General features: G+C 37.3%; 1 protein-coding gene across 8 annotated transcripts in view; it reads left to right on the top strand.

Annotated features, from left to right (window-relative positions):
• PCNX1 (pecanex 1) overlaps positions 1-25392 on the top strand; it is an 87514-nt gene extending 62122 nt beyond the window's left edge. For all 8 annotated transcript variants that reach the window (XM_077784122.1, XM_031505008.2, XM_077784121.1 and 5 more), the window contains 15 exons: positions 630-807; positions 1194-1302; positions 1914-2043; positions 3092-3150; positions 3916-4131; positions 4510-4763; positions 5717-5947; positions 7286-7386; positions 8575-8725; positions 10446-10676; positions 11067-11341; positions 13466-13707; positions 14749-15185; positions 16557-16697; positions 19940-25392. In XM_077784122.1, coding sequence (XP_077640248.1) covers positions 630-807; positions 1194-1302; positions 1914-2043; positions 3092-3150; positions 3916-4131; positions 4510-4763; positions 5717-5947; positions 7286-7386; positions 8575-8725; positions 10446-10676; positions 11067-11341; positions 13466-13707; positions 14749-15185; positions 16557-16697; positions 19940-20080 — 2896 coding nt within the window. In that variant the 3' untranslated portion in view covers positions 20081-25392. The remainder of the gene's footprint in view (positions 1-629; positions 808-1193; positions 1303-1913; positions 2044-3091; positions 3151-3915; positions 4132-4509; positions 4764-5716; positions 5948-7285; positions 7387-8574; positions 8726-10445; positions 10677-11066; positions 11342-13465; positions 13708-14748; positions 15186-16556; positions 16698-19939) is intronic.
• Positions 25393-25727: the final 335 nt, after the last annotated feature.

Consider the following 25727-nt stretch of genomic DNA (forward strand, 5'->3'; position numbering starts at 1 on the left):
GTGGGGTGGTCTGTGGCTTTTGTGGCTTTCTTAATTTTAATCCCCGCATCTAGTAAATTCTTGCTTTGGGTTCATTATCACAGTCACTATGAGACCTTTGGGAGGATTGTTGCCATTATGTTACTTTTAATTCTTTTTTTAATAACCTTTTGCTATGTCAGTTGCTATGTCTGAAAAAAACTCCTGTTCCCTCAATAGAAATTACAGCAGTTGTCACACAGGAAATGATAATCCAGTGTTCATTAACATCCTCTTGATGATTAATCTAGCATTTTTTAATTTAGTATTCATAACCTAAATTAAATATCAGGTTTCTCTTCAGACTACAAAGATATTTCATCTTGTATTTTTTTTTCTTTTTTAGTGGCATGCATAGAAATTATCTTGAACATTGGTTGGCTTGAGAGTACTGATGAGAAGATTTAGATAGTAACCTTTTTTTAAAAACAAAAAATCAGAAGTTGTCTTTAAAAAACCAACAAATCATTAACACCCCCTGCCCACAATTCCAAAAGCAAACCCAAATCAAAGTTTGAATAGATTGTTATTGCATGACAGCACAACTTAAGTGGTCTTTAAACCCCTTTGAGATAACAGGTAATAATTGTTTTGTTGACTTCCTTACACAGGTTGGGTGCTTTAATGATCACAATAGCTGGCTTGAAGTTACTGCGTTCATCATTCAGTAGCCCAACGTGCCAGTATGTCACTGTTATTTTCACAGTGCTCTTCTTTACTTTTGATTACAAAAGTTTTACTGAGACCATGCTGCTAGATCTCTTCTTCATGTCCATACTCTTCAGCAAGGTAACTTTTAACTCTATTTTTAGGTGTTTCGGTTCATCCAAAGGGGAAAACAGATGGATAGTCCTATCTGATAGGTAATCTTGCAGATTCTCAGTCTTTTGTACTGTAGTAGATATACTGTAAGGCAGCTAAAGCTTCTCTTTCCCAAAGCATTTATGTTGGCTTGAGAAACAATATGTAACTTTCTAAACATCTCCTGAGTTTGTACATAGAACAATCAAGTGCATCTTATGTTACTTGCTTTTATAAATTCATCCTTTTTCGAAGTCTCAAAGCTTCTGGTAGATCAGTAAGAACTCTAGGATGACCAGTAAATTCCTCAGGATGCAAGACATGTTGATTTTTAATAAAAATACTGAATTATTTTTCTCTTTTTTCCCCTGTAGCTTTGGGAACTCTTTTATAAATTGAGATTTGTATATACCTACATTGCTCCCTGGCAGATCACATGGGGGTCTGCCTTCCATGCTTTTGCCCAGCCCTTTGCTGTGCCACGTATCCTTTGAAAATGCAAACCTTCTTCTGAAGTTGTGTGTTTATAACTTCTGAGTACAGCATTATAATGGATTCTGTGTTATGGGGTAAAACTGCTGAAGGAGCAGGTTTGTCTAGTGAGTATTTAGAAAGAAGCTGTGCACATTTTCTACCTTGTTACAATGCTGTGAATGATATGGTAATGGTAGGAATGGCATCCTGATGTAAAAGAAACATGGACCACAAGTAACTCTGAAGAGCATATGATTTTATTTTTGGTAGTCATTCCTTTTACAGGAGTCACTCATTATGGTTTTAGACTTGAGTTTTGTATTTTAAACTTCTGTAGGCTGGTTTGAATGGAGCGTTGTGTTAGTATTTTCAACTGAATTTTTGGGAATGACTGTCATGTCTAGTGCCAGATTTCCATCTATTTAAAAACAAAAACAATCCCTTTAAAACAAAAAGAATCCCCTTATTACTGGAAATCTTACAAACATCTTTGCTGCATAGAAAGTCATAGAGATCTTGTTTTGCTCTTCATTGGTGTTATTGTCTGTATTGAACACAATCACAGAAGCTAAAAAAAAAGTAGTTGTTGCTTTGCTTTCCTTAGTTCTATTATCCTACAGATTCTGCCATGTTGTTTGTCCAAGCAATTGTGTCAGCTTTCTTCTCTACTCCACTGAATCCTTTTCTGGGAAGTGCAATATTCATCACTTCATATGCCAGGCCTGTCAAATTCTGGGAAAGAGACTACAAGTAGGTGAAATAATAAAGTTTTAAATAATTTGTCTTTAATAGACAAGATATGTCTGAAGTGTTGGTTTGGAGTGTGTTTCTTTTTTAAGTTGTGGATTTCTACTGACTTTTTTGTGTCATAGAAAACCAATATAAAGCACTGCAAATTTTTACTGAACTTGTTTCTGAAATACTGTAGCAGCTGTTCTTTACGCTAGGATCATTTGCTTCAGTGCTTAAGTAATTTCTACTTAGTGCTATGCCATCCTGGTGTTTTTAAACATGGAATTTAAGGTATGTGAAGTTCAATTTTAATCAAAAAGTAAGTTTATGTGTTATGTATAACAAAGTTTTGGGGACCAGTTCACAGGTGTATTTTACCTGTATTCGTTATTGTTCTGCTCACAGCAAAACTGGCTTAACTTAATACAAAAATCTTTCAAAGTAAGTATTTTTTTTGTTCAAGGTGGGATCAGTAGTAAAAGAATCTTCAGGTCAGAATATGTTTCTTTTTGTTTTATTTCTCTTAAGGTCGCTATTGGTGGTAGTGTATCAGACCAGTAAAATATTATATAAACAGTGCAGGACAAGTTGAGTGGAGATTTCTGGTATTTCTTATTTTCCTTCTAACATTACAACAGTTTAAATGAAATGTTCCAAATCTTAGATTAAAGTTATAGTAATTTCACATAATGAAAGAACTATCTAAAAATTAATCTTTCACTAAAGTCTACTTAACTGTTAGCTGAGCTGATTTAATTGGTCTTAACTTTTTCTCACATATAAAACTTTGATGCCTAGGAAAATATATGCACTTTCACTTAAAGTGCAAGATTATTCTGTGGCTTTTTACTGTGGATAAAGTTTATTAGACAATATAATGCTATCATACACAAAAAATAATTTTACATATGAGAAGAGCAGAAAATATGCATTTAAAATTATTTTAAAATAACTGTTTGAAACTATTTCATTGGGAATATTGAATACTATATTAGTAGCATCTTTTCCTAGACATTCTTGCAGTAATATATTTTCTATTAAGTGTGTTTTATTTTATTCTTTTCAGCACAAAACGTGTGGATCATTCAAATACTAGACTGGCTTCACAGCTGGATCGGAATCCAGGTATAAATTTTGGTAGCTGGTTTGGAGATTTTGGATGTTGCTTGATTTGAGGGGGAGGGGGCCACTTGTGAAACGGATGGGTGGGTTTCTTTTTTTTTACTTTTAGGGGTGAATTTTCTTATGGTGGCTTTTTTTTTTTTAATGTAAGTGGCTTTTATTGGATTTTTATAGGATTTGTGATCACTTTGCCCTCTGATCTTGTCCAACCATGCCCGACATCTGTCACACTGTCTGTTAGTTTTTCTTCTGTCATCTCTCTTGCTTTATTCTTTAGGCTCTGCCATAAGATTTTTTATTTCACTCTTAGGTTTGTGTTCCTGCTTTACCTTTTTGCTTATAATTGTAGTAGGTATTAAACTGTTTTGCTTTTTATTCTTGAGTGATTTAAAAACTACCAACTATTATTTGAGGGTGTCTCAATGTCATGGTAATGAGATGAGTACAACAGACATTGAGATGTCTGTGCTCATTTGCTTTTGCCCTTTATTATATTGAATAGGTTGATGGGAGGTGCATGAATGGAACTGAAGGAATAATTTGGAAAATGGAGGAGTGACTAAGAAGAAATTTGTTCAAAATACAAATGTTATTTGGCATTCATTTGGAGTATTTGTCCCATAAAAAAGGGAAAGTGGGGGATAAATCATGACCTTGAAACAGCATTGTGGTTAAGAAAAAGATAGAATTCAATGTGAAGTAATAATTGACATTCAAGCTTGATGTTTTTCTGCAGTTTCAGATAACCTAAATTCAATCTTCCTGCAGGTTCAGATGATAACAACCTGAATTCTATCTTCTATGAGCATTTAACCCGTTCCCTTCAGCACAGCTTATGTGGAGACTTGTTGCTGGGTCGCTGGGGAAACTACAGTACTGGGGACTGCTTCATCCTAGCCTCTGACTACCTCAATGCACTAGTACACCTTATAGAGATAGGAAATGGCTTGGTCACTTTCCAGCTGAGGGGGCTTGAGTTCAGAGGTGAGTATCTTAGATGTCCTTAAGCACTAAAAAGTAGGATTCTGCTTTGGAAACTCAAGTTATTTTCAGTTGTATCCTGTTAATTAATTGCTTTGAAAATGGGCTACTGGGCCTCTTGATGTTCCTGTAACTTGATGCTAAATCCCTCTTTCCATTTTAGTGTAACATGGATACTTCTTAGTGAAACCTAACTAAAGTGGAATCCTAGAGTGATAAATTAACCTAAATCTTTTGTGTTTATTGGTGGATAGTTCACTTAGTGTTAAAATAATTTAATTGGAAATAGATTGAATTTTAAAGTCTTCCAAACACAAGTTCACATTAAAGCAGTCATATAAAGCATTAAACTCTGTCTTCTTTCCTCTGTTTTCTCCTAAGGAACTTACTGTCAGCAACGAGAAGTAGAGGCCATCACTGAAGGTGTAGAGGAAGATGAAGGTTTTTGTTGCTGTGAACCAGGCCATCTTCCTCACATGCTTTCCTTTAATGCTGCCTTTGGGCAGCGTTGGCTGGCTTGGGAAGTGCTTGTAACGAAGTATGTTCTGGAGGGTTACAGCATCACTGACAACAGTGCAGCTTCCATGCTTCAAGTCTTTGATCTCCGGAAAATTCTCACCACTTACTATGTGAAGGTGTGGTTCAGCTCAGTGCAGCCCGTGGGGGGAGGCCGGCTGGGCTACACCTGGGAACTGCTCAATGTCTTGAACCCATAATGTCCGTCACATGAGGATCATAGCGTGAGCTGGTAATTGCAGCTGTATGAACATCTTCTGCAAAGGAGGACAGTTTGTGGTACTGATGGCGACTCAGTCATCTGGCACATGAGCAGGGCAATGACCATGTACTCTAGATCAGAGGGAGGACACCTCCTAGCTGAAGCTGGAATAGAAAGTTTAAAACTGTTACTCGAACACAATAGCTTTGTTGTAAGAGAAGAGTTGGTTAGTTAGTTTCTTTAGAGGAAGCCAAGCTGCTTTAGTTTTCATAAGCTGTCCAAACTCATCTTTGATTCTTAAATAAGAAACAAGCCCTCTCTTCCAGTTTTAAGACAACTGTAGCCTCAGATCCTTTCAGGTAATCAGTGTACTAATTGAGATTTTTCATAAGCTACTCTCTTACTGAGAGCTGAAAATTTTCAGGTTAATATATTTCCAAGATACTTATTCACACAAGTACACAAGTGGTGTTCCCTAGCACAGCAATCTTAAAATGTTTTGTGTTTTAGTTTTTTTTGAAATTTAGAATTCTTTAGAAATTCTGTATGTAAGCCTTCATGGTAACTAAATAAAAATTTCTATGTATTTGTTTTCTGCAAGAATTACAGTGAGGATTCTATACCATCCTTCTTTTCCTTATTCCATCAATGTAGGCTTCAGAAATCTGACAGTCTTTGAAAAATACTCCTGTATGCCGCCTGTATTGTGTTTTCTATGCAAATCTCTTGTACCTGTGAGCAATTTAAATGCTACTGTGTATCAGTTCTGTTCATTTCCACAAAAAAAATCAAATAAGTTGAAGCATTGAGATTGACTGTTTTTTTTTAAATTGCAGTATTGACTCGTATTTTTAACTGCTGCTGTTTCAGGGAATCATCTATTATGTCACAACATCGCCCAAGCTAGAGGAATGGTTAGCTAATGAGACAATGCAGGAGGGACTGCGGCTGTGCACAGACCGCAATTATGTGGATGTAGACCCAACTTTTAACCCCAATATTGACGAGGATTATGACCACCGTCTGGCAGGGATCTCACGAGAGAGCTTCTGTATGATATATTTGAACTGGATAGAATATTGTTGCTCTCGAAGAGAAAAGGTAAGCATGTGAGGAAAGCTATTCACTAGGATGGTGTCACATTTTTCCTGATGGTTTGACTTACAGATGGCTTTAATGCTGACTTTTAAAATAAGTATGTATAATTCTAGTATTTCGATTTAAATGGTTTTGATCCTCCAGTTCTGAGATGTGAATTTAATAGATTCAGGGAAGGAGTGTACTTTTTAACTAGTTCATTAATGAATTTTATTTGCCACCTCAAATCCAACCAGTTGAATCTTAGACATTTATCTACATGCAGAAGGGTATGTCTGCAGAATTGATGTTTTGTACTTAGGGTTGATTAGTGAACACTGATACCTAACTTAAACAAAAAAACTCCAAAAATCCCTAAAACCCAAGATACCTATTTCCAGCTTAGACTCATTCCTTTTTCAGTGATCACATTATACCATTTCCTTGGATCACTGGAATTGTTGGCTTGTGAAAACAATCATCCTACATTCAACCTTTTCTTCTTTCCACAATCCTTCCACCTTTTAAATAGGAGTATTAGTATATTTGTAGAGGAATGCCTTGACTTTTTACTGTTTACAAAATAACTGTGTCAAATTAGCGTTGCCTTTAGAATAAGCGGAAACTGATTGAGATTAAAGGGACAGGAATATAACTGGAATTTATGTGTTTAATGAGAGACCCAAGACTTAAGGGTTCAGTTTGGCTTTGGAGGTAAAAGATCAGTTAAAGCCAGTTTTAACAGGGGTAAGACTTAGTGTCCTGTGGTCAAAGGACAAACAGCAACCAAAGAACATATTTCCCTCCAAGAAATGAACATGAACTATTTTCTATATGTATTGAAAATCAGATTTAATCACTTAATTGAATGCCATTAATTCAATTAAGTAATTGAATTAATGACATTATATACTATTAGCCTTGAACTGAGGGCAGATCTCCCCTAACTAACCCCTTGACTAAAGCTGTAGTCTAGGGAAGTAATCAGGCAAATCAGGCTTGAATACTCCTAACCAGTGATAATCCACTGTATTCACAGATAATATTTTACTCTAAACCCTGTAATTTATCTAATCACCAGTTTCCCTGCAAGATACACACCATGGGGAGTGCAGCATGCATCTGTTTAGATTACAGTTTGTCTTATTTCAAATAATCACATATGTATGTTCACCTTTACAAGTATTCTTAAATACTTACAAAACTCTTGCTCAGACTTTGAATCAGAATTTTTTTTTTTAAAAGTGACTGTTGTGGTAGGTACATACATACACGTGAGAAATGCTGCATTTGGGTCTTTCAACTCTTTCTGGCAGAATCTTGCTTTTCACCTAATTTATTTTTTTCTTGTGTTATTACAAGCCACTGGATTCAAGTAAAGACTCACCCCTAGTGACATTGTGTTATGGACTGTGTGTTCTGGGGCGGAGAGCATTGGGAACAGCTTCACATCATATGTCCAGGTAATAAAATGTTGTTGCTGTAAGTTTCCTGTCCTCAAAATGCCGCTGAGTTCTTAGATTAGGTTTTCTTAGGAGAAATAGATAATTAATGTAATCTTGCCTTAAACTGGGCAGATTTGCTGTGTAACTTGTCTTCATTACAACAGCCAGTGAAGTGTAACTGAAGAAGAGCAAATGAGGGAGAACTTGTAGCTAAGCACATTGTTTTATTGAACTAATTCAAGATGAGAGTTCTGGTATGGGTAAGGACTAGTTACAACCAGTTTGGAACTGACCGAGTTCTAAAAGTAAGCTCCATTTCCTGCACCAACTAGATAGCCTATATGGAAATAAGGGGAAAAAGAGGTAAGTTTCTTAAAATAAAAAAACTGATACGTGTTGGTGGATGTGTTAGATGAGAGCATTGTGGTAAATATCACAGTTTAGGTGTCTCTTTGGCAAGCAGATGTCTTTTGTACAAATCTTCAGCTCAAATCTGTTGTCATATGGCAACTTTCTTGCAGATTGACAACCTAAATTTTAGAAAGCAAATGTAAAATACAGCTATAAGGTTCAGGAAATCACAAGGTGATGGCTTAAAAATAAGCATAATTGGATGTGGAAGCTATTGGTCAGTTGGATGCTGGCTATAAAACCTGTTCTACTTCAATTTCAGGGCAACTGTTAATTAATTCCTCTAAGTACCAGGTAATTGCTTCTTGAAGGTCGTGTATATGTGGATTTCCAAGATTCATCATAGCATATTTGATTCTTCACTTTTAAGTTAGCTTAGTAATTGAAAACAGTGCCTTTTAAGCATGAAAAGTTAACAGCATTTTTGTTTTGTTATAAAGTATGGACAACTGAAGTTGGATACCCTTTAACTGTTGTGTTAACCTGTAAAGTTTTGCCTTCAACAATTTTTAGAATTAAACCACACACTCCTCATGATATTTGTTTACTTTAGTTCATGTAGATAATCAGTTGCATGTATAGTTTGTTCATTACCTGTTCATTGCAGGTAGACATCTGATACACCAAATTTTTTTACACACATATCTTTTCCCTCATTTATCCTGTAGCTTACCTTGGTAGAGAAGAATTATGTGTCTGTGCAGTTCAGTAGTTTCTTTGCAGTGATGATAACTATAGATATGTTTGTACTTCTGTTAATATGTGGGTTGTTTTGATTTTTTTCCCCCTCAACAGTAACCTGGAATCCTTCCTGTATGGCCTGCATGCCCTATTTAAGGGTGACTTCCGTATATCTTCAATTAGAGATGAATGGATCTTTGCTGACATGGAATTATTGAGGAAAGTAGTGGTCCCTGGAATACGGATGTCACTGAAGCTACACCAAGTGAGAGATTACACAGAAAGATGTGTCCAGTTTTTTATTTTTGCGCATTTTTTTTTTGTTCAAAAATTAGTGTCTGGGAGAAAGGAAAAATAGGATAAGAATAAAAGGACTGATAGAAATTGACTACTGAAAATAAGGGACTATTCTGTCTTGTCCTTTGATTTATTACAGCTTTTGTGGGAGGTGATACAGAGGAAAAGGGAATGCTGTTTATGCTCAGAGCTTGAAAATTACATTAACTGTAGATCAGAGAACATGTCAAGCTCTGTTTCATACCTATCTGGAGATTTCCCTTATGAACAGCTTCTCTGGTATTTTCCGTCTTCCCTCCCTACACATATGTAGTTGGTTTAAGAGGTTATGCGTTCAAAGCTGCATAGTCCTCTCCTCCAGTGGGAGTTGTTTTTCTTGTTCTTTTTACTTTGAAGTGTTGTAATCACAGGCTTCAGGTGAGAATGAGAAGGCTGCTTTTCCATAAGCTGAAATTAGAGTTTGTCTTTGTAGTGAAGTGTGGGTGAAGAGGAATGATCTCGGATTTTGTTCAGTGCATGTATTAACTCAGCAAGTACAAGAAAATGTACTTAGTGATCAGCACTCTGTAAGGGGGGAGAAGTGTTGGCATTTAGGAAGAATAGATTGCTTGAAAAGCAATAAGTAAACAAATCTTAGTTGCATTTTAAAAATTAATAAATAAAGGTTTCTTTTTTTGCCTTCATTGCAGTTTGGAGTCTCCCAAAACTAGCAGTGATTGACTTAACTTATTTATGTAACACAAACTCTCTGAATCTAGGAGAATGTGTGTGATAGCAGTACATACAGCAAAGCAGAATAATTGCCAAATCATTGTTGAAACCAGCAGAAGTACCACTTCAACAGCTCTCTAAGCATTCTCAAAGGGTTGCTGTGCAAAATGGGTTTGATTGAAGTCAAAGAATAGAAGAGTGAGAAAAAACCAGCTCATACTATCAGTGAAAAAATAAAAGTTCTGACCATTATTCTGTTAATTTGTGAAAGATGATTTAATTCACTTGTAGTGCATCAACAAACTCAGGTTTCAGTCAGTGTGGAAATTTAGCTATTAACCAAAGCTAAATCCTTTTTTACCCAGAAAGTAATGTTATGCAATACTGACTTGAACTTGGAGGTTTTGTGTTTTGCTTGTGTTGTGTTTTGCAGTGTTAATTTGACTGACAGTAATGTAAGTTGTCTTGGTAGTAATTTAAGTTACTTTGATTCAGGAGAAGTTTGTCATCAAGTATTAATGTGAACTTTTTAATAGTAAATATTGTTTTTCTTATTATTGCTATTTTCATATAGTACAATCTCAGTGAATAATCAGTGCTTTAGAGTGTTTTACAGTTTTGGAGGCTTATGAATAAGAAGCTAAAACTAAAAAGCTTCTTCCAACATTATAAATAGATATAAATCTAGTGTAAAATTCACCTAGAAATTTACTTGAATCCGTGATAGGCAGGTCCTTCCAATCATTTCGGTTTTAAGGTGAAAAAGAAGCAAATACAAGCAAACAGAACCAATCTGTTGTAAAAGAAGTTATCTTTAACTGTGTTCTAAAGTAGGTATTTTATACTTTTGATGGCTAACTTTATGTAATGCACTGATAATTTGAAAAGTTTGAGGTGTGAAATGTTTTATTTTTATATGTAGTTATTAGATCTGAAATGATAATCATACCTTAATGAGCATGTATTATTGGAAACAGGATCACTTCACTTCTCCAGATGAGTATGATGATCCTTCTGTCCTTTATGAAGCTATAACAACTCATGAAGAAAATCTAGTTATAGCACATGAAGGGGACCCTGCGTGGCGAAGTGCAGTTCTTTCCAATTCTCCATCCCTTCTTGCTCTGCGCCACGTGATGGATGATGGCACCAATGAATATAAAATCATTATGCTCAATAAGCGCTATCTCAGTTTCAGAGTCATTAAGGTAAGCTTTGTGTACATTTCATAATGTGACAGCAAGTTGGGGTGTATTTTAATAACTATACTAAACTATTTTAATAACTATACCAAACTGCTGCCTCAACTGAAGTCTTTACTGTTTTGTTATTAGTAGGGCTGGTTCTTCTCATACAGTGTAAGTATTGTATCAGAAAATCAGTTTCTTCTCACTTCTCATCCCATTCTTAAATTTCTTTATCCTCACTGTTGCAGCCTGTGTCCCTAAGTTCAGCCTGTAGAAGAACTGAGTGTGAATGCTGGCAGTTCTGCAGTGCAATACTGCATGTGCTCACGAAGGCTTTGGTGTAACACAGCAGTCACCACATGCTCTCACTGCTTCACTTGGTGACACAGCCTCTCTTCTTGGCTTTTGCAGGTCAATAAGGAGTGTGTACGTGGCCTGTGGGCAGGACAACAGCAGGAGCTTGTCTTCCTGCGTAATCGTAATCCAGAAAGAGGAAGTATCCAAAATGCTAAACAAGCTCTGAGGAACATGATCAACTCTTCTTGTGACCAGCCAATTGGATACCCAATCTATGTCTCACCTTTGACTACTTCCTATTCAGATAGTCATGAGCAACTGAAGGACATTCTTGGGGGAGCCATCAGCTTAGGAAACATCAGAAACTTCATAGTGTCCACATGGCACAGGTGAGCTGAGGAAAGGGGTTCTCATACGTATGTGTTCATGCTCTCATATTCCATTAACTAGTCTTGCACAGGCCTAACACAGCATAATTTATAATATTCAGTCACATTAAAATAAATAAACCTTGACTGTTATTTTAGGCACATCAGTAACATATGGCAACTGCTTTGGTACAGGATTAATCTCCAAGGCTGAGAATATAGCACAAACTATGTAAATGAGAGCTCAGAGGAAAGAAGACAAAGTCTAGATGCAGGAACTGCAACTTCAGATCTAATGCTATGTCTGATAATGAGAGACAATACAAATTCTGTACTGTGTTTTTTCAGTATGATGGCTTTTGCAATCTATAATACCATCTTTACAGAATAAGGACTGTTTGGTAGGGTTCCTGTCTGGCAAATATTTAGCATGAGAGTGCCTGTATTAATGTTTCAGAGCATGCTCATCCATAGTTACACAAGCTTTAGCTGTTGTTCAAAATCTCACAAGTACTTACATAATGCTGTATGTTAGTGCCAGAGCAAGTAACTGGAATAATATAATTATTGCCCCATGTGACCCCTGGGTAATCCAGTACAAATGCTTGCTGTGCTGTGTTTTATAGGCCGTGAGAACTTTTACTGCACTTCTGGCCCTCTATGACTGTGCCTCCAAAAGCAGCAGTGGCAGTTGTGTGGCATTCAGAAATGTGCATCCCAGTTCTTAGTAGTTCCAGGAGCTTGTGCCATGGTCTGAACAGTCCTGTAGCTGTCCTGATGGTTGTATTTATCTTGGACATCTACAGCATATCAGAACAGAACATGCTGCTTCACCTAGAGTGCCAAAAATGCCACATTTACTGCAGTCTTTGATATTTGTCTCCTATTGCCATCAGCTTGTCCAACTTGATAGAATAACTGGCAAAAGCGTGATACACAACAGTATTTGAATCCAAGGTTTATGCTTCAGGATTCTGTGTCCTGGGACAAAAAAAATTGGAAAGGGATGCTCAGTGTACTTGAGTGTGACAGAAAAGAAAATTAAAAGTGGGAATTGAAGGGAGGAGGAGATTGCTGTGGTTTTTGTGTCCATTTGAAGTTTGTTAGTGTAAACAATGTGTTGAAAAAACTGTGTGGTTATGTATACTGGAAAATGGTGGCTAACCTACTGTCTGAATGTTCAGTGTGCACTTCAAACAATTGTGAGTGCAATTCTGAAGGTAACAGAAACCAAATGCATTAAAAATCCAGTAAATATTGTTTCCTTGCTAGTCTATGTAGACAAAGATTTTCTAGTGTAACAGTTATATATGACTAGTGTGTTAAGTAGCAAAGTTTTACTTAACTTTTCTAAAATAACCAGGATGTTCTATAAGTATTTGAGTTGGAATTTTATCATTTTGTTGTACTTCAGAGTGTGAGAAATAACTGCTTACTTTAAAAATTTTGAAAGGTTTATTCAACCTTAACAAAAAGTACAAAATTACTAAATAAGGAAAAACAGTCCTGGAAGCCTCCCGTGGCTGCCTACCATGTGTCTGGCTCATCTTCAAGATGGATGCTTTGCCTTTTGTATCCCTGGGGGTTGCATCAGCCAAACTTGACCCCTCCCAAAGTCTGTCAGTCAGCTCTTCTTCCCAACTGCCTCATGCAAGGGGTATATGTACATGCCTTCTTTCTACCTGTCCTAGACAACCCAGGCTGTCTGGTGGCAGCAATACAGAGGAGCAGGGGGAAGGGGACTATGGGGAGAACAGAGGATACCTAAACAACAAACTACAATAACATAACTATTCATCAATAAAGCTTCTCTTAATATACACCCAATATTCATCCCTTAATTGTGAGAGCCAATCATCTCATTATCTATCTATAACAAGAGGTGGCATAATTTTTAAAAAGTCTTAATTTATATGAGCACTTGTCATAAATTATGTTATTGAATAGCTGTCATGAAAAAAATTGCAATATCTTAGAAAGCAGTATTTATATTTGCAAAGCATATTCTGAGAAAATAAAGTCAAGTTTTAACAATTTTAGGAATTGCTGTGATTGTGCTGATCCTTTTGCATGTCATGAAACATTTCTTAGAATATTAATGATTAGGACGTGTGCCTTAATGTATCACTTATATTATATTTCCAGACTAAGGAAAGGCTGTGGAGCTGGCTGCAATAGTGGTGGAAATATTGAAGATTCAGATGCTGGAGGTGGAGCTTCTTGCACAAGTAACAATGCTACTATCAATGAGTCACAGAGCAGCATGTCACAAGGAGGAGGGAATGCAACTACAGGGCAGGGACCTGGAGCAGTACAGCACCCTCCTGTTGCAGCTCATCCCACAACCTTTCCTGCAGCTCATCCACCAACTCATCCCTCCACTCTGGGTAAAGTTAAAACAAAGAAACAACTTCATACCAGTTTGGTCCTATAGCCAGAACAGGCCTTTCAGCTCTTTGGCCTAAGTTAAAAGAAAAAGCAAACTAAAGTGATGTGATTTTATGTTGTGTTAAGAGCTGCTGGATTCATCTCAAACCTACAGTCCTGTTTTATGCAATACAAGGTTCCCAAACGGATCTGATAAATAGGGGTGTAGTTGTGCTGACAAAATAGATCAAATAACTTTTTATAACAGGTTTCTACAGACTGGATCTTTTCACTTCTGTTGATTGAAAATGCTGAACTCCTTATTTTTTGTGAGTCTTTGTATTTCTTATATAGTGAAGCGTTCTTGTATTTGCACAATATTCTTGCTGAATCTATCCAAGGGTCCATAGTGATCTGTAGTTAAGGAGGCAGTAAACAGTAAAGCTGAGAAAGTCTTTCAGACATTGCCTTTACTCGCATAGAAACTACAGATGTATGTAGTTGTAGGAACATAATTAGATCTACCAGCTGAGGAGTTACCTGCAAATATTTAGTATAGGAAAAGCAATTACAGCAATGCTCGTGAACTGCAATCTCTGTTTTTAACTTTAAGTGTATTAAATTTGAACTTGTTTTAAAATAGTTTTTATTCTAACAAATCTTCTAACCCAACCTTTGAATGTGTAATCAAGCACATTATTTTGAAACACAGGCATGTGTACCTCTCTTTCTGCCTTAAGTATAGTAAACTGAAGTGCTAATATTAAGTAGGAAATTGTTAATGCAAAAACTTCAAGACTGAAGCATTTTTCAAGCTACTTGTCTGATAGGGATTGTGAATTGAACAGAATATGCAATTGTGAGATAAGATGAATGGAATGTATTGAAATGTTCTGCTATGTGAGATGCAGCAGAGATCTTCTGCAATACATCTGTTTCAGATGATTTGGTTAGACCAATCAATTTTGTATATCTGTGCACTAAAACATTTGTGTGTTGGCAATCTATTGTGTGGGGGAGACTTTATCAAACTTTCCTGATTCTGTATCTTTTACTTTTAGGCACCAGTCACAGCTCTCACTCTGTGCAGTCCAGCCTTGTCAGACATTCCCCTGCCCGTGCCTCAGTAGCTAGCCATTCATCCTACTGCTACGGCAGCCGTCATTCATCTCTTCGCACATCCACAACAGGCTTTGTGCCTTGCCGGCGCTCTTCCACCAGTCAGATATCCCTTCGTAACCTCCCATCATCCATCCAGTCCCGCCTGTCTATGGTGAACCAAATGGAACCTACTGGCCAGACTGGGGTCAGCGTGCAGCATGGACTGCCCTCTTCTAGCAGCTCCAGCCAAAGCATCCCAGCCTGTAAACAGCATGCCCTTGTGGGCTTTCTAGGGACAGAAGGAGGGAGTAATGCAGCTGAAACTCAGTCAGGTGGCAGTGCAAGCCCTGCAAACCAAATGCAAGCCAAAAAGGATGACGTTATTTACAGAATCCAGGTGAATAGTCTAGAAGAACAAGTTAACTTGTGTTTCCACGCGCTTTTATTACTTGTTCCTTTGTATGTTGTTGAAATCGCTAATTACAAATACGTGTTCTGGAATATCTGGTGTACAGTTTCTGTGCAGTTATGTGGAGAATTAATGTAAAGAAAAGGTTTTCTGGACAAGCAGCCTTCCTGTATGTTCCTTGTCTACATTATTTTTCTGTTTTGCTGTAGTGCAGCTCTGAGAATGTCAGTGGAGCTCAGTTCCACTTCATATTTAGTTTACCTTTTATACTTTACAGCAGGTAAAGCTAAACGGCTTCATTTGCAGGATAGACAGCTTTTTTCTTTGAAGCCAAGTAGATTTTCCACAAAAGTAAGTGTAAAATACTTGCTTTCACTTTCATATGTATTTATTCTTTGTTTATATCCACTTCAGGGTTTACTGAGCAGCAAGCATTTTACTATTGACTAACTTAATCATGGCAGCCTTACTTATTTTGTGAAAATCCAGGAATGTATATTCTTGCTTTCTTAGCTTTTATTAGCCCCACATACATGTCTTTGGCATTATACTTGTGGGAAACCTCAAGAAGTGTATTTAAGAGGTTAGATCATAATAAACATGATTTCATTGGCGATACTACCCCAGTTTAGAGTAATCCTTAGTAAATTGCATCATAGTGGGCAAAGTTAAATTAATTTTTCAGTTCTGTGCTTAATAGCTTTTGTTTGCAGGCAAGGGCCCTTTTATGAAGCTGCTTACTAATCCTCTGTGTGTGGAGGATAAAGTGGATATGTGCCCTTGGATAGTGGACATTATGGAGTTCTCTCTGTCCTTAAATAGGAAGAATTTTTCAGGAGATTTCTCCTGCTTGCCCTGTGGAAAGGCCAGTTTACTTCAAAACACAGGGTGGGTCTCAACTAACAATGCTAGTAGATAAATACTTCTGCCTAACGATGAATTCCCCAAGTTTCTTAAGGTATTCTGTAAGAAGTAATGAGCCTATTGTAACAGCTCATAATCACTTAACTTTTCTCTGCTACTGGACTGTGTGCTGCCAATGCTTTTGTTGTGCCATCTCCCCAATCCTGCCATGAGCTAGTATAACTGAAAGAGGTGGGGAATGGAACCGGAGCTGTTGCTTCAGTGAACTGGCATACTCACCATATTCACTGGTATCTGAAAACACAGCATCATTTCCAAATTCAGTGCTTTTTGGGCTTGGAGAGCCTGGAGCTCAAGTTTCCAACCTTGAAATTGGTCAGAAATCAATGTCAGTGGGTTAAAGTCAGTTATCTGGAATTATGCAAAAGGTTACAGTTTATCTGTTTCTTTTAATTTTGGCTGAACTAACAGTCAAAACTCAATTCCTACTTATAGTTAATGGATCCCAGTCAAGTACTGGAAGGGATCAACGTGTCAAAAAGGAAAGAGCTGCAGTGGCCAGATGAGGTGATACGGCTAAAAGCTGGAAGAAACAGCTGGAAAGACTGGAGTCCTCAGGAAGGCATGGAAGGCCATGTAAGTTTTGCTTGGAAGTTGGCAAGCTAACCTTAAAAAGGGCAGTGTCTTGATTCTGCGGCAGTCTGCCTATATGTCAATGCAAATATCGATGTAGTAGGTACGTTAGGTCAGCAGCTGTCCTCAAAGTCACTGTTGCTGGAAGAGCAGGTCTAGAATCCTAATTCGAGGCAGAGAGCCATTTCTACAACTCTGTGCAGAAGACGCAGGCTGATGTTTCAAATGTTGTAAGCCACCACTCCTTCCTTGCCTTCTTTCAGCTTGTCATGATTTCTCAGCATTGCTTTAATTCATCCAACATTCATTTTCCTTTCTTTAAATTGTCAATCCCTGAAAAGATTTACTAACAAGTAATTGAAAGATTAACAACATTTTGTTTTAAATTATTCTGATGAAAATAAGAGTTTTTACATGTCTCTTTATTATATGATAGATACATGGTAGGTGTTTAAGAAGGAAATCTGTTTTAACTAAAACTTTTGAAAGCCTATGACTTGAAATTGTGTCTTTTCCGTATGGATGTTACATTTGCAGTTTACAAAAATTCACTGCACTGGCTAGAAAACCTATCTCCCAATTTAGGCTCCTTTTATGAGCAAAAAACCCATTGTGGTCTTTGAAACCTTTTGATTTTTACTGAGATGTACTTTTGTTTTAAGATCTTGATGCCTGTAAATATGCTCCAGTATTCTCTCAGTGATAGAGGGAAGAGTCACTGAAATGGTCTACAACTGTTCTTCAATACAACTGTATTTTTATTTGGAATAGATCAGTTTTGAAGAAATTTCTTTGACCACTTACCTTAGTTGGAGACATTATTTATAAATTGCTTTTAGGGATAGATTTTGCCACTTGAAAGTCCACATCACCGTGGATATATATGCAAACTTCAGCTAGGAAATGGAGAAATGCCAGTTACACAGTGTACACTGTATCTACCTTGCTGTTGCATCAACATTAAGAAAAGGGCCTGGAAACACAATTATTCATGGAAGCAATCTGCCAGAGTTGACATCCCACTCTTGGGACAGTAGGGTTACGTTGTAGATAATACCTGTGAATGCTGTTGTAAATGTTCTCAGTTATCTTGGGTTTAGACATACTATTGCAGATCAAGAATGTGGTAAAGACGGTGAATGTAAAGGGTTATATTGAAACGTGTCCTCTTGCATGGTGTCACTGGACAATTCTTTTCAGGAGTTTGTGAGTGTGTTCTGTGAATTGCAGCATGCTGATACATACAGTGATTGATGCTATAGAAAGATTAAAACAAGAGGATTTAAAGGTCAGCGTAAGCGGTTGTTCTGAATGCTTCTCATCTATTTTTGGTGCAGCATATAAGCAGTTTTTTTTAGAAGAGCATCTTTTAACCTTACAAGAAAGGGGGAAAGCACCAGATTATCCTGAGTGTGATTAGGAGGAAAGGATTTAACTTGATGACATGGTTTCCACTGCCTGCTTCAGCTGCCTGTGGTTAAACATACTAGTATCAGTAAGGCTCTTAGGACAGTCCTCCTTTTCGGATCCTGTGGCTGTGGTCCTTTCTGCGACTAGGCAGAAATTATTCTTACCTGCTGAGTTGCTGCTCATTTAGCAGTTTACTTTATGTCTGTTCTCAGTATGAAGTTCAGCACTCAGTGGTTTAAAACTTCGCTGCTGCTGAAAAAAGCCTTTTTCCTAATTTAGTTTATCTTACTAAGTATGCAGTGCAATGTGTGTATAAGTGAGAAAGACATTATAAGGTTTCTTCAAAGAAATTATGTTTAGCAGTCCTCTTTGGAATGTAGCTGCTTTTTCCAGGTTTTAAGAGGGTATGCCCAGTATTATCTTTCTATGATACATGGTTCTGGGGTGTAGAAGAACCCTTTTCCTCCAAGAGATTCTTACCACCTCTTGACTATCTAGTGACAACATTTTGCTTGTACTAAATAAATGCCAGTCATTATAGAAGAGATGGTAAAACTGAGTGTGGCAGTATGGCAGTGATGAGTTTTAATCTGTGTACAATTTTTTGCATATGCAAAGTTTTTAAGGAGCCATGATATTGATGCCTGTAGCAATCTCAAAGGTACCGTGTTAAATTGAAAACTATATGGGCACACTTTGGAGTCAGACTTGAACAGACACTTAAATATCATACTGTAGCATCAGAGGAACTAAAGATGCTGTGCTTCCCTGGCTGAACTCTCTCCTTGCAGCATAGATCTCATGGAATGGACAAAGCTAAATGTCCTTCACCCAGTGTTAAGAGAAATTGCTATCTGTGTAAAATGAAGATTAAGTGAGTCTCTTGGATTTGATCTTGGAAGATTGTGGTTTTCTGTCTTTTTTTTTTTCTTTTATATCTTTAGGGATATCTTGAAAACTTTACTGCTGTGAAATTTATAAAAATTGGTTGTACATGCTTTTTGACTTACTTTGTCTTGAATTAAGTGTTCTTTTCCCACAGTTGGGAAATTTGAGATAATTCTATTTCTATGAAGCTGATGATCCTTATTGTTCCTTTGGGGCACCCAGAAGTTAAGGGTATGTTCTTAAAGAGGTAGATGAACAAAGACATACAATATATGAAAAAGGGACCTTCTGGCAATCAATTCCAGTCAGGAATCCTTGGAAGTAGGAGATCAAAGTACTGGAGTTCTGTAGATCCAAGGAAGTATGGTACAATAATTTGTAGCACTGTTTCTGAACCCCTTCTTCTTTATAAAATTTTTTATTTTAAATTATCTTTGAATAACTTGGTGTAGAAGATCAACCTTGAATTCACAGTGCATAGGTAACAAAATCACAGCAAGATCTGTAATTTGCAAGAGACAATAGTTTTCCCGACTCCTGGTGAACTGCAGTTCTGCACTGCACAACACTGAGGTTGTTACAAATTGAGCATCAAAATACCCCAAATCTCCATGTGTGCCCTTTTGTCAGTTGCTATTCACTTTGGATGAACTGTTTGGTTCTGTTTTGGGTCAATTTGTTCCTACTCAAATCAAAATCAGACTGGTTGCTCTCATGGTTGTAAAAGACCTAACTGTGATTTTAAGAAGCAGATCTTCAGCATGCAGCTTATCTATGGGTATGCTGTCATTGAAAAATGAGCAACTAAGTCATATAGCACCTGTAGTTTTGCTCCTTTGGCCCTGTAAGGGTCTTGAGTTATCAGCTACAACTTTGATATGACAGGTCTCCCTGTGGAGCTTACAGTTTATTACACTTTGGTTTGTTTTTTTTTTTTCTTCCCCCAGGTGATTCACCGCTGGGTGCCTTGCAGCAGAGATCCAAGTAGTCGGTCACATATAGATAAAACCATCCTGCTGGTTCAAATTGAAGATAAATATGTTGCTGTTGTTGAAACTGGAGTCCTTGAACTTGGGGCTGAAGTGTAAATCTCTTTGAGACTGAAACTTCCCCTTCTCCAATGATTCAGAAGAGAGAAGGGTCCAGAAGAAGCAGCTCCCAGGACACAAAACTTTGGTCCGGTTGTAGGAAAGGACTTGAAACACAGATTTGTCTAAGTCCCTTTCCCCAAATAAACAAGTGTAAGAAATTTTTTTAAGTTGTTAGCTGCTGAAGAAACACTTGCATGAAGGATAGATTTGTTGAGACATATCTTTTGTTTATAAATTCTGTTATGCATTGCGTAATGCTTTAAATCAACAAACTTTTCAGTTCTAAGATCAGAGCACCTCATATTTTTCTAATTGTTTTGCCAAAAATTGCCATGTCTTGTCACAGAGTGCGTGGAATTCATCCACCTTATTTTAATGAAATTGACTACAAACCTTCAGTTTGGTGAAACAGTGTAAGGGTTTCAGGTGTGGCAAGAAGAGACTGAACAGATGTATAGATTCTTATTCCTTATGAGCTAAACATTAATGAGAACTGCACTAATTTTTTTACAGCAATGCACTAAAAACAACCCTGAGATTGCTGAGAACATTTATTTATATATATAAATATAAGTATATAAAATACCATTATTTAAATTGCCTTTGGGATTAATCCCCTCCCTCTCCATATACATGTTGATGGTAAGGGCTGTGCCATGGGTTTGGTTCTATGTTCTGTATTTCGTACAAGTGCATTTGCTGCATCCTCTTCACAATAAATGGTAAAATAACAAATGTGTAGAAAAGCACCTGAGTATCCCTGTACTACATCAAACTTTATTGTGGTGGCAGTGGTACCTCAAACCTGTACAACACATCTAGCTTTAAAGTGGGCCCCAATATGACTTTCTATCTGTTTTCCCTTCACTAGCCATGGCTACTTTGCTTCTTTACACCTGGAGCTGGCTGTGTTGTTTCATTGGCTCTTCTCTGGCAAACACAGTGTTTTGTAGTGGGAGGTGCAGGTCCATGATTACTTCACAGATGCTTGAAGGTTTTTTTTTTATTCTATCCAATTTAAAAAGAAAAAACAGTAACAATTCTCCAAACAGAAGAAAAAAAGAACACAATAAAACTTGACTTTTGCTTTCAATGATCTTTTATAGAAGGCACAGCCCTAAACTTGTATCACTTTTACCACCTTGCCTTTTCTTTCCCTTTAGTCTTCATTCTTTTCTATGACTTGAATTTTATTTTCTGTGATTATATATTCTATGTAAGTGTAATTTGAGTATTTATAACTGTGAAGTTGAATTATTCATGTGTTACATATCCTAGGTTTTATTGTATTTTTTTAAAAGTGTGTATTCAGGGAAACAAGTAACTCAGAACTATCATGGGAGTGTGAGAGGGAAACTGGTTTGTTCTTGACTTGCAGTTTCTATGACTCACTTTTCTTAATCCATAAGAAAGAAATGTACCTGTTGTGATTGTTTCCTGTTTCTGACCTATAATTATATAGGACTCTGTGGGGAATTTGCATACGTTCTAGCTTTTGGGAGCAGCCATCTTCTTCCCAGTCACCTCCACTTCTTTATATGTGTTGTAATTAGATGAGACTTTTGATATACCACAGAGGTTATTATAATTAATTCTCTGACATCAGAGAAACGTTGTCCATTATATACCTAACATAAGAGTGAAATTACATGGGATAAGAAAAAAGGAGAAAACAGCTACCTAAGAAACACTGGTATTCCAGCTCAAGTCACTGTGTGCCATCTGGCCATGAGAGGGTAAGTCTGTGTGCCCAGTAGCTACTCAATTCCAGTTACCTTTCCCAGTGAATGATACTGGGACCTTGCTTGCATCATAGACTATGCAAATTTGTCCTTGAAATGCTGTGCATCTTGAAGTTGCATATTACTATTCACTTTATTCATACACAGTCCCATTTAATCATGGTATAAATGCACAGATCTGCCACCCTTGAAACTATGTGGAACAGCAAATTTATCACATGTATCACATTATAGAGTAGTTGAATTAATCTGCATATATGAAAATGTAGTACAGAAAATGAAACTTCTGTAGTAGTCTGGTAATGCTATCAGGAATGAAGAAAATGTGTAAGTTTTGAATTGAAGGCCTTTTAGTGAAGGTTTTATTCTATATCCTTCCCTTCAGGTAAATACTTTTAATTAATTAATACCTTTAATTAATTAACCTTCCAGGTTTTCTGTATCACTAGCAACATTGCTTCATTTAAAAGTGAGAAGTTTGGAAATAAGCCCCTATTTGACATCAGTTGCACAGGGTTGGATTTTTTTTCCCTTGGATGGAAGTCTTGAGTTAAACAAATGACTGAAAGCCAAAATATATTTTTGCATTGTTTTTTTTTTTTAAAGCTGACTGAAACAACTTTCAGTATGTTAACCCTGACTGAACAATCTCTTGCTCTTTTTGGGGCAAGGTCCATTGCTGGTAAAAGATGTGATAGGAATTAATGGCTTGTTAATGTGGAAATTTTAGCGCATATGTCTGTCTGCCTGGAATTATATTGGCAAACAGCAGATAGAGAGAGAGAGAGACTTTTTTTAAGGGCAAAGAGAATTAATGAATAGTTCTATTTTTTTATAAAACATAAGACTTGGTATGCTGACTTCAGGAGATGGATTTTAATGTGCAGAGCTGCTCAACAGAAGCCACCTAGTTGAAATTTCACTCTTCCATAAGGCTTTGGAAAATTAAAGATTTTCCTGACCTTGTTAAGATTCATATGATTGTATGTTGGTTTGTACAGCGTTTGTCTTTGGTTTCTACTGTGCAAGTGACAAAAATGTTTTTCTTCTGACTCAGAAGCACAGAGAATTAACTAGGTTGGAAAAGACCTTTGAGGTCATAGAGTCCAACCTATGACTGAACACCACCTTGTCAACTACTAGACCATGGTATGAAGTGCCAAATCCAGTCTTTTCTTCAATACCTCCAGGGATGGTGACTCAACCACCTCTCTGGGCAGCCCATTCACTCTTTCTGTGAAGAATTTCTTCCTAATGTCCAGCCTGAAGTTCCTCTTAAGACTGGGGATGCCTTAACCTTCAGCTTAAGACTAGTCCTCTTGTCCTGGTACTGGTTACCTGAGAGATCAACCCACCTGGCTACGCCCTCCTTTCAGGGAGTTGTGGAGAGTGATAAGGTTTCTCCTGATCCTCCTCCAGGCTGGACAACCCTAACTCCCTCAGCCTCCTCATAGGATTTGTGCTCCAGACCCTTTACCAGCCTTGTTGCTCTTGTCTAGATGCATTTGAACATCTCAACATCCTTAAATTGGGGGGTCCTGAACAGAACACGGCACTCAAGGTGCAGCCTCAGCAGTGCCGAGTACAGGGGGATGATCTCAACCCTGGTCCTGCTGGCCACACAGGCCAGGATACCATTGGCCTTCTTGGCCATGTGGGCACACCTCCTCACAGGATAGACCTGCCTGTGGAAACGTCTGGTCTAGATGGAAATTATTTCATCTTTTATTTTCTTGGTCTTAGTCTTGATGTGTAATATTTTTCTGCTGTTATAAGGATGAAAAAGATGGGTATTTTCAAATTATTCCTGTCAGTCGAAATTGAACCTTACCATAGAGCAGAATTTTTTAGATCTTTCTAGACTTTTATGAAAACCCTTACAGATGTTTGCTTTTACTCTGCACCCTTGCGTTGTGATATTCTCTTGCCATAAGAACATTCCAGTTAAGTCCTACTGTTGTAGCTTCCAGGTGGATCCCAATCTATTTTCTTTCTCTCTGATTTCTGTGGAGGTTGTATCTATGTGTACATATGTAAGGACTTCTCCCTAAAACACTCAGTTGCAGAAAAGGGCTTGAAAACCCCATTAAGCAGATAATGTCATTAGCAAAAATGGCTACTACACGATGTTTTAAAACCTTTTCTCATTTCACTTCTCTGTGAAATCTTTTAGAGTGTTCTGATTAAAAACACCAAAAGCCTAGAACTGTGTATGTGGCACCACTGATGACACCTAGACTTCTGTGCTACTTTAAATGGATGATATTAGTGCTGGATTCTGGGGATCTCTCTTATAATCCAGCATGTGTGAAATGGTTTCAGAGTTTGAAGAAGATGATGGTGATGATTAGTTCTTGAGGTAATTCCATGTAGGCTGAATGGTCGGTCCTATAGCCACTTTGCATGGGACATCTGGCATATTTCTGAGTAGTGATGCCAATTTTCCAGTCAAGAGTCATCACCAGTCATACCTCATCCCATGGTCACAATGCCTCTGGGAACTGAAGGACTCTTTGAGAAGCCTGGATGACTGGTGAGATGACAAATGAAGACATGGCACAGGTCTATGCCTTTGGCAAGAGGCTATAAAGATTTGTCTGGATTTGGGCAAGGGGGGAAGAGATGCCTTATGATTGATTCAACCTTCTCTGATAATGCACACACCACCATGCAACCGGGAGTGTAGATAACAAAGACACTGCTTTAAAGACCTTTCTCAATTCAAGAACTCTCAATTTATGAAATGGAGCTGGATAAATTTAATTTCATACCATTAACAATATTATTCAACTTATATTGGATTTGGGGTTGTGCCACCACAGGTTTTATGTACTTAATTTTATTAAGGAATTTTATACCTATTATATAGGCATCTATTATTTTCTTGTCTGGCTTGCTATTTGATATTCTAATGTAGTACATTCAGTGGCGCTGGACTCTTTCAGAAATTATACTGGTAATTCCTGGTGCCTTAGTAAAACAGTGGGTACATAACACCTTGGTGGAAGGTAAAGCATGTGACTTGTTTCACCCCAGCATGATATGCATATTTTTTAAAAGGTGATTAAGATGGCTGCCCCAAAAGATTTTGGGAGTATACCTACATCACTTGGTCATGAACATTTGAATATGAGCAATTTTTATGACTTCTGGTATGTACAATTTGACTAGATAAGCCCAGTACACTTAGGCTGAAACTTTGAAAGATGTCAATCAAACAGCTGGATATGTAACTTCGTACACAGATGCCCTTGAAAGCCTGACAATAGCTGCTGGTTAGGAAATGGAGAAGGGAGTAGAGCATAAAAGAGAGGGTGGCTTTGGTTTCTAATGGACAATGAAAATATATATTGCTTCTACCAGCAAAAGGTTACCTTGCCAGGGATAGGGATATATGTACCTGCGTGTCTGTGAGTGTGTATGTGTCTGCGTGTGTTATTGGAAACAGCCTGTAAATATTGTAGCTGTTTAAAATGGAAAAGGCAGAGAGTTTTTTTGCAACATGTTGCAGCAAAAGGACAGTATTGACAGTGGAGAAACACTGAGAAATAAAAGAACCTTTTTTCACTTGTTGTCATTTATTGCAAGATTACATTCTGTTAAGATACCATTCTCACAAATTCCCTATAAGGACTGTTTTAAGTTTATTCAAATCATCCTTTAATGAAAGATTATCTTGTTTAAAAATTGTCTTTTGTAGCTATGCAATGAATAACCTCAATTGCTATTTTACTGCCAGCATCATCCCTGTTTTCATGCTTTTGCATAAATAAGTGCAACGTGCACTCTCTTCTACTGTTAAAATGTTTCATCTCTGTGTGGAAGCATTTTCTCTCAGGGATTTCCCTTCTCTTAAATGTTTTTCAAAGCCCAGAACACTCTTGTGCTGTCATTGTTCATTC

The sequence above is a fragment of the Lonchura striata genome, chromosome 6 (assembly GCF_046129695.1).
Source record: "Lonchura striata isolate bLonStr1 chromosome 6, bLonStr1.mat, whole genome shotgun sequence".
In the NCBI taxonomy this organism is placed as follows: Eukaryota; Metazoa; Chordata; class Aves; order Passeriformes; family Estrildidae; genus Lonchura; species Lonchura striata.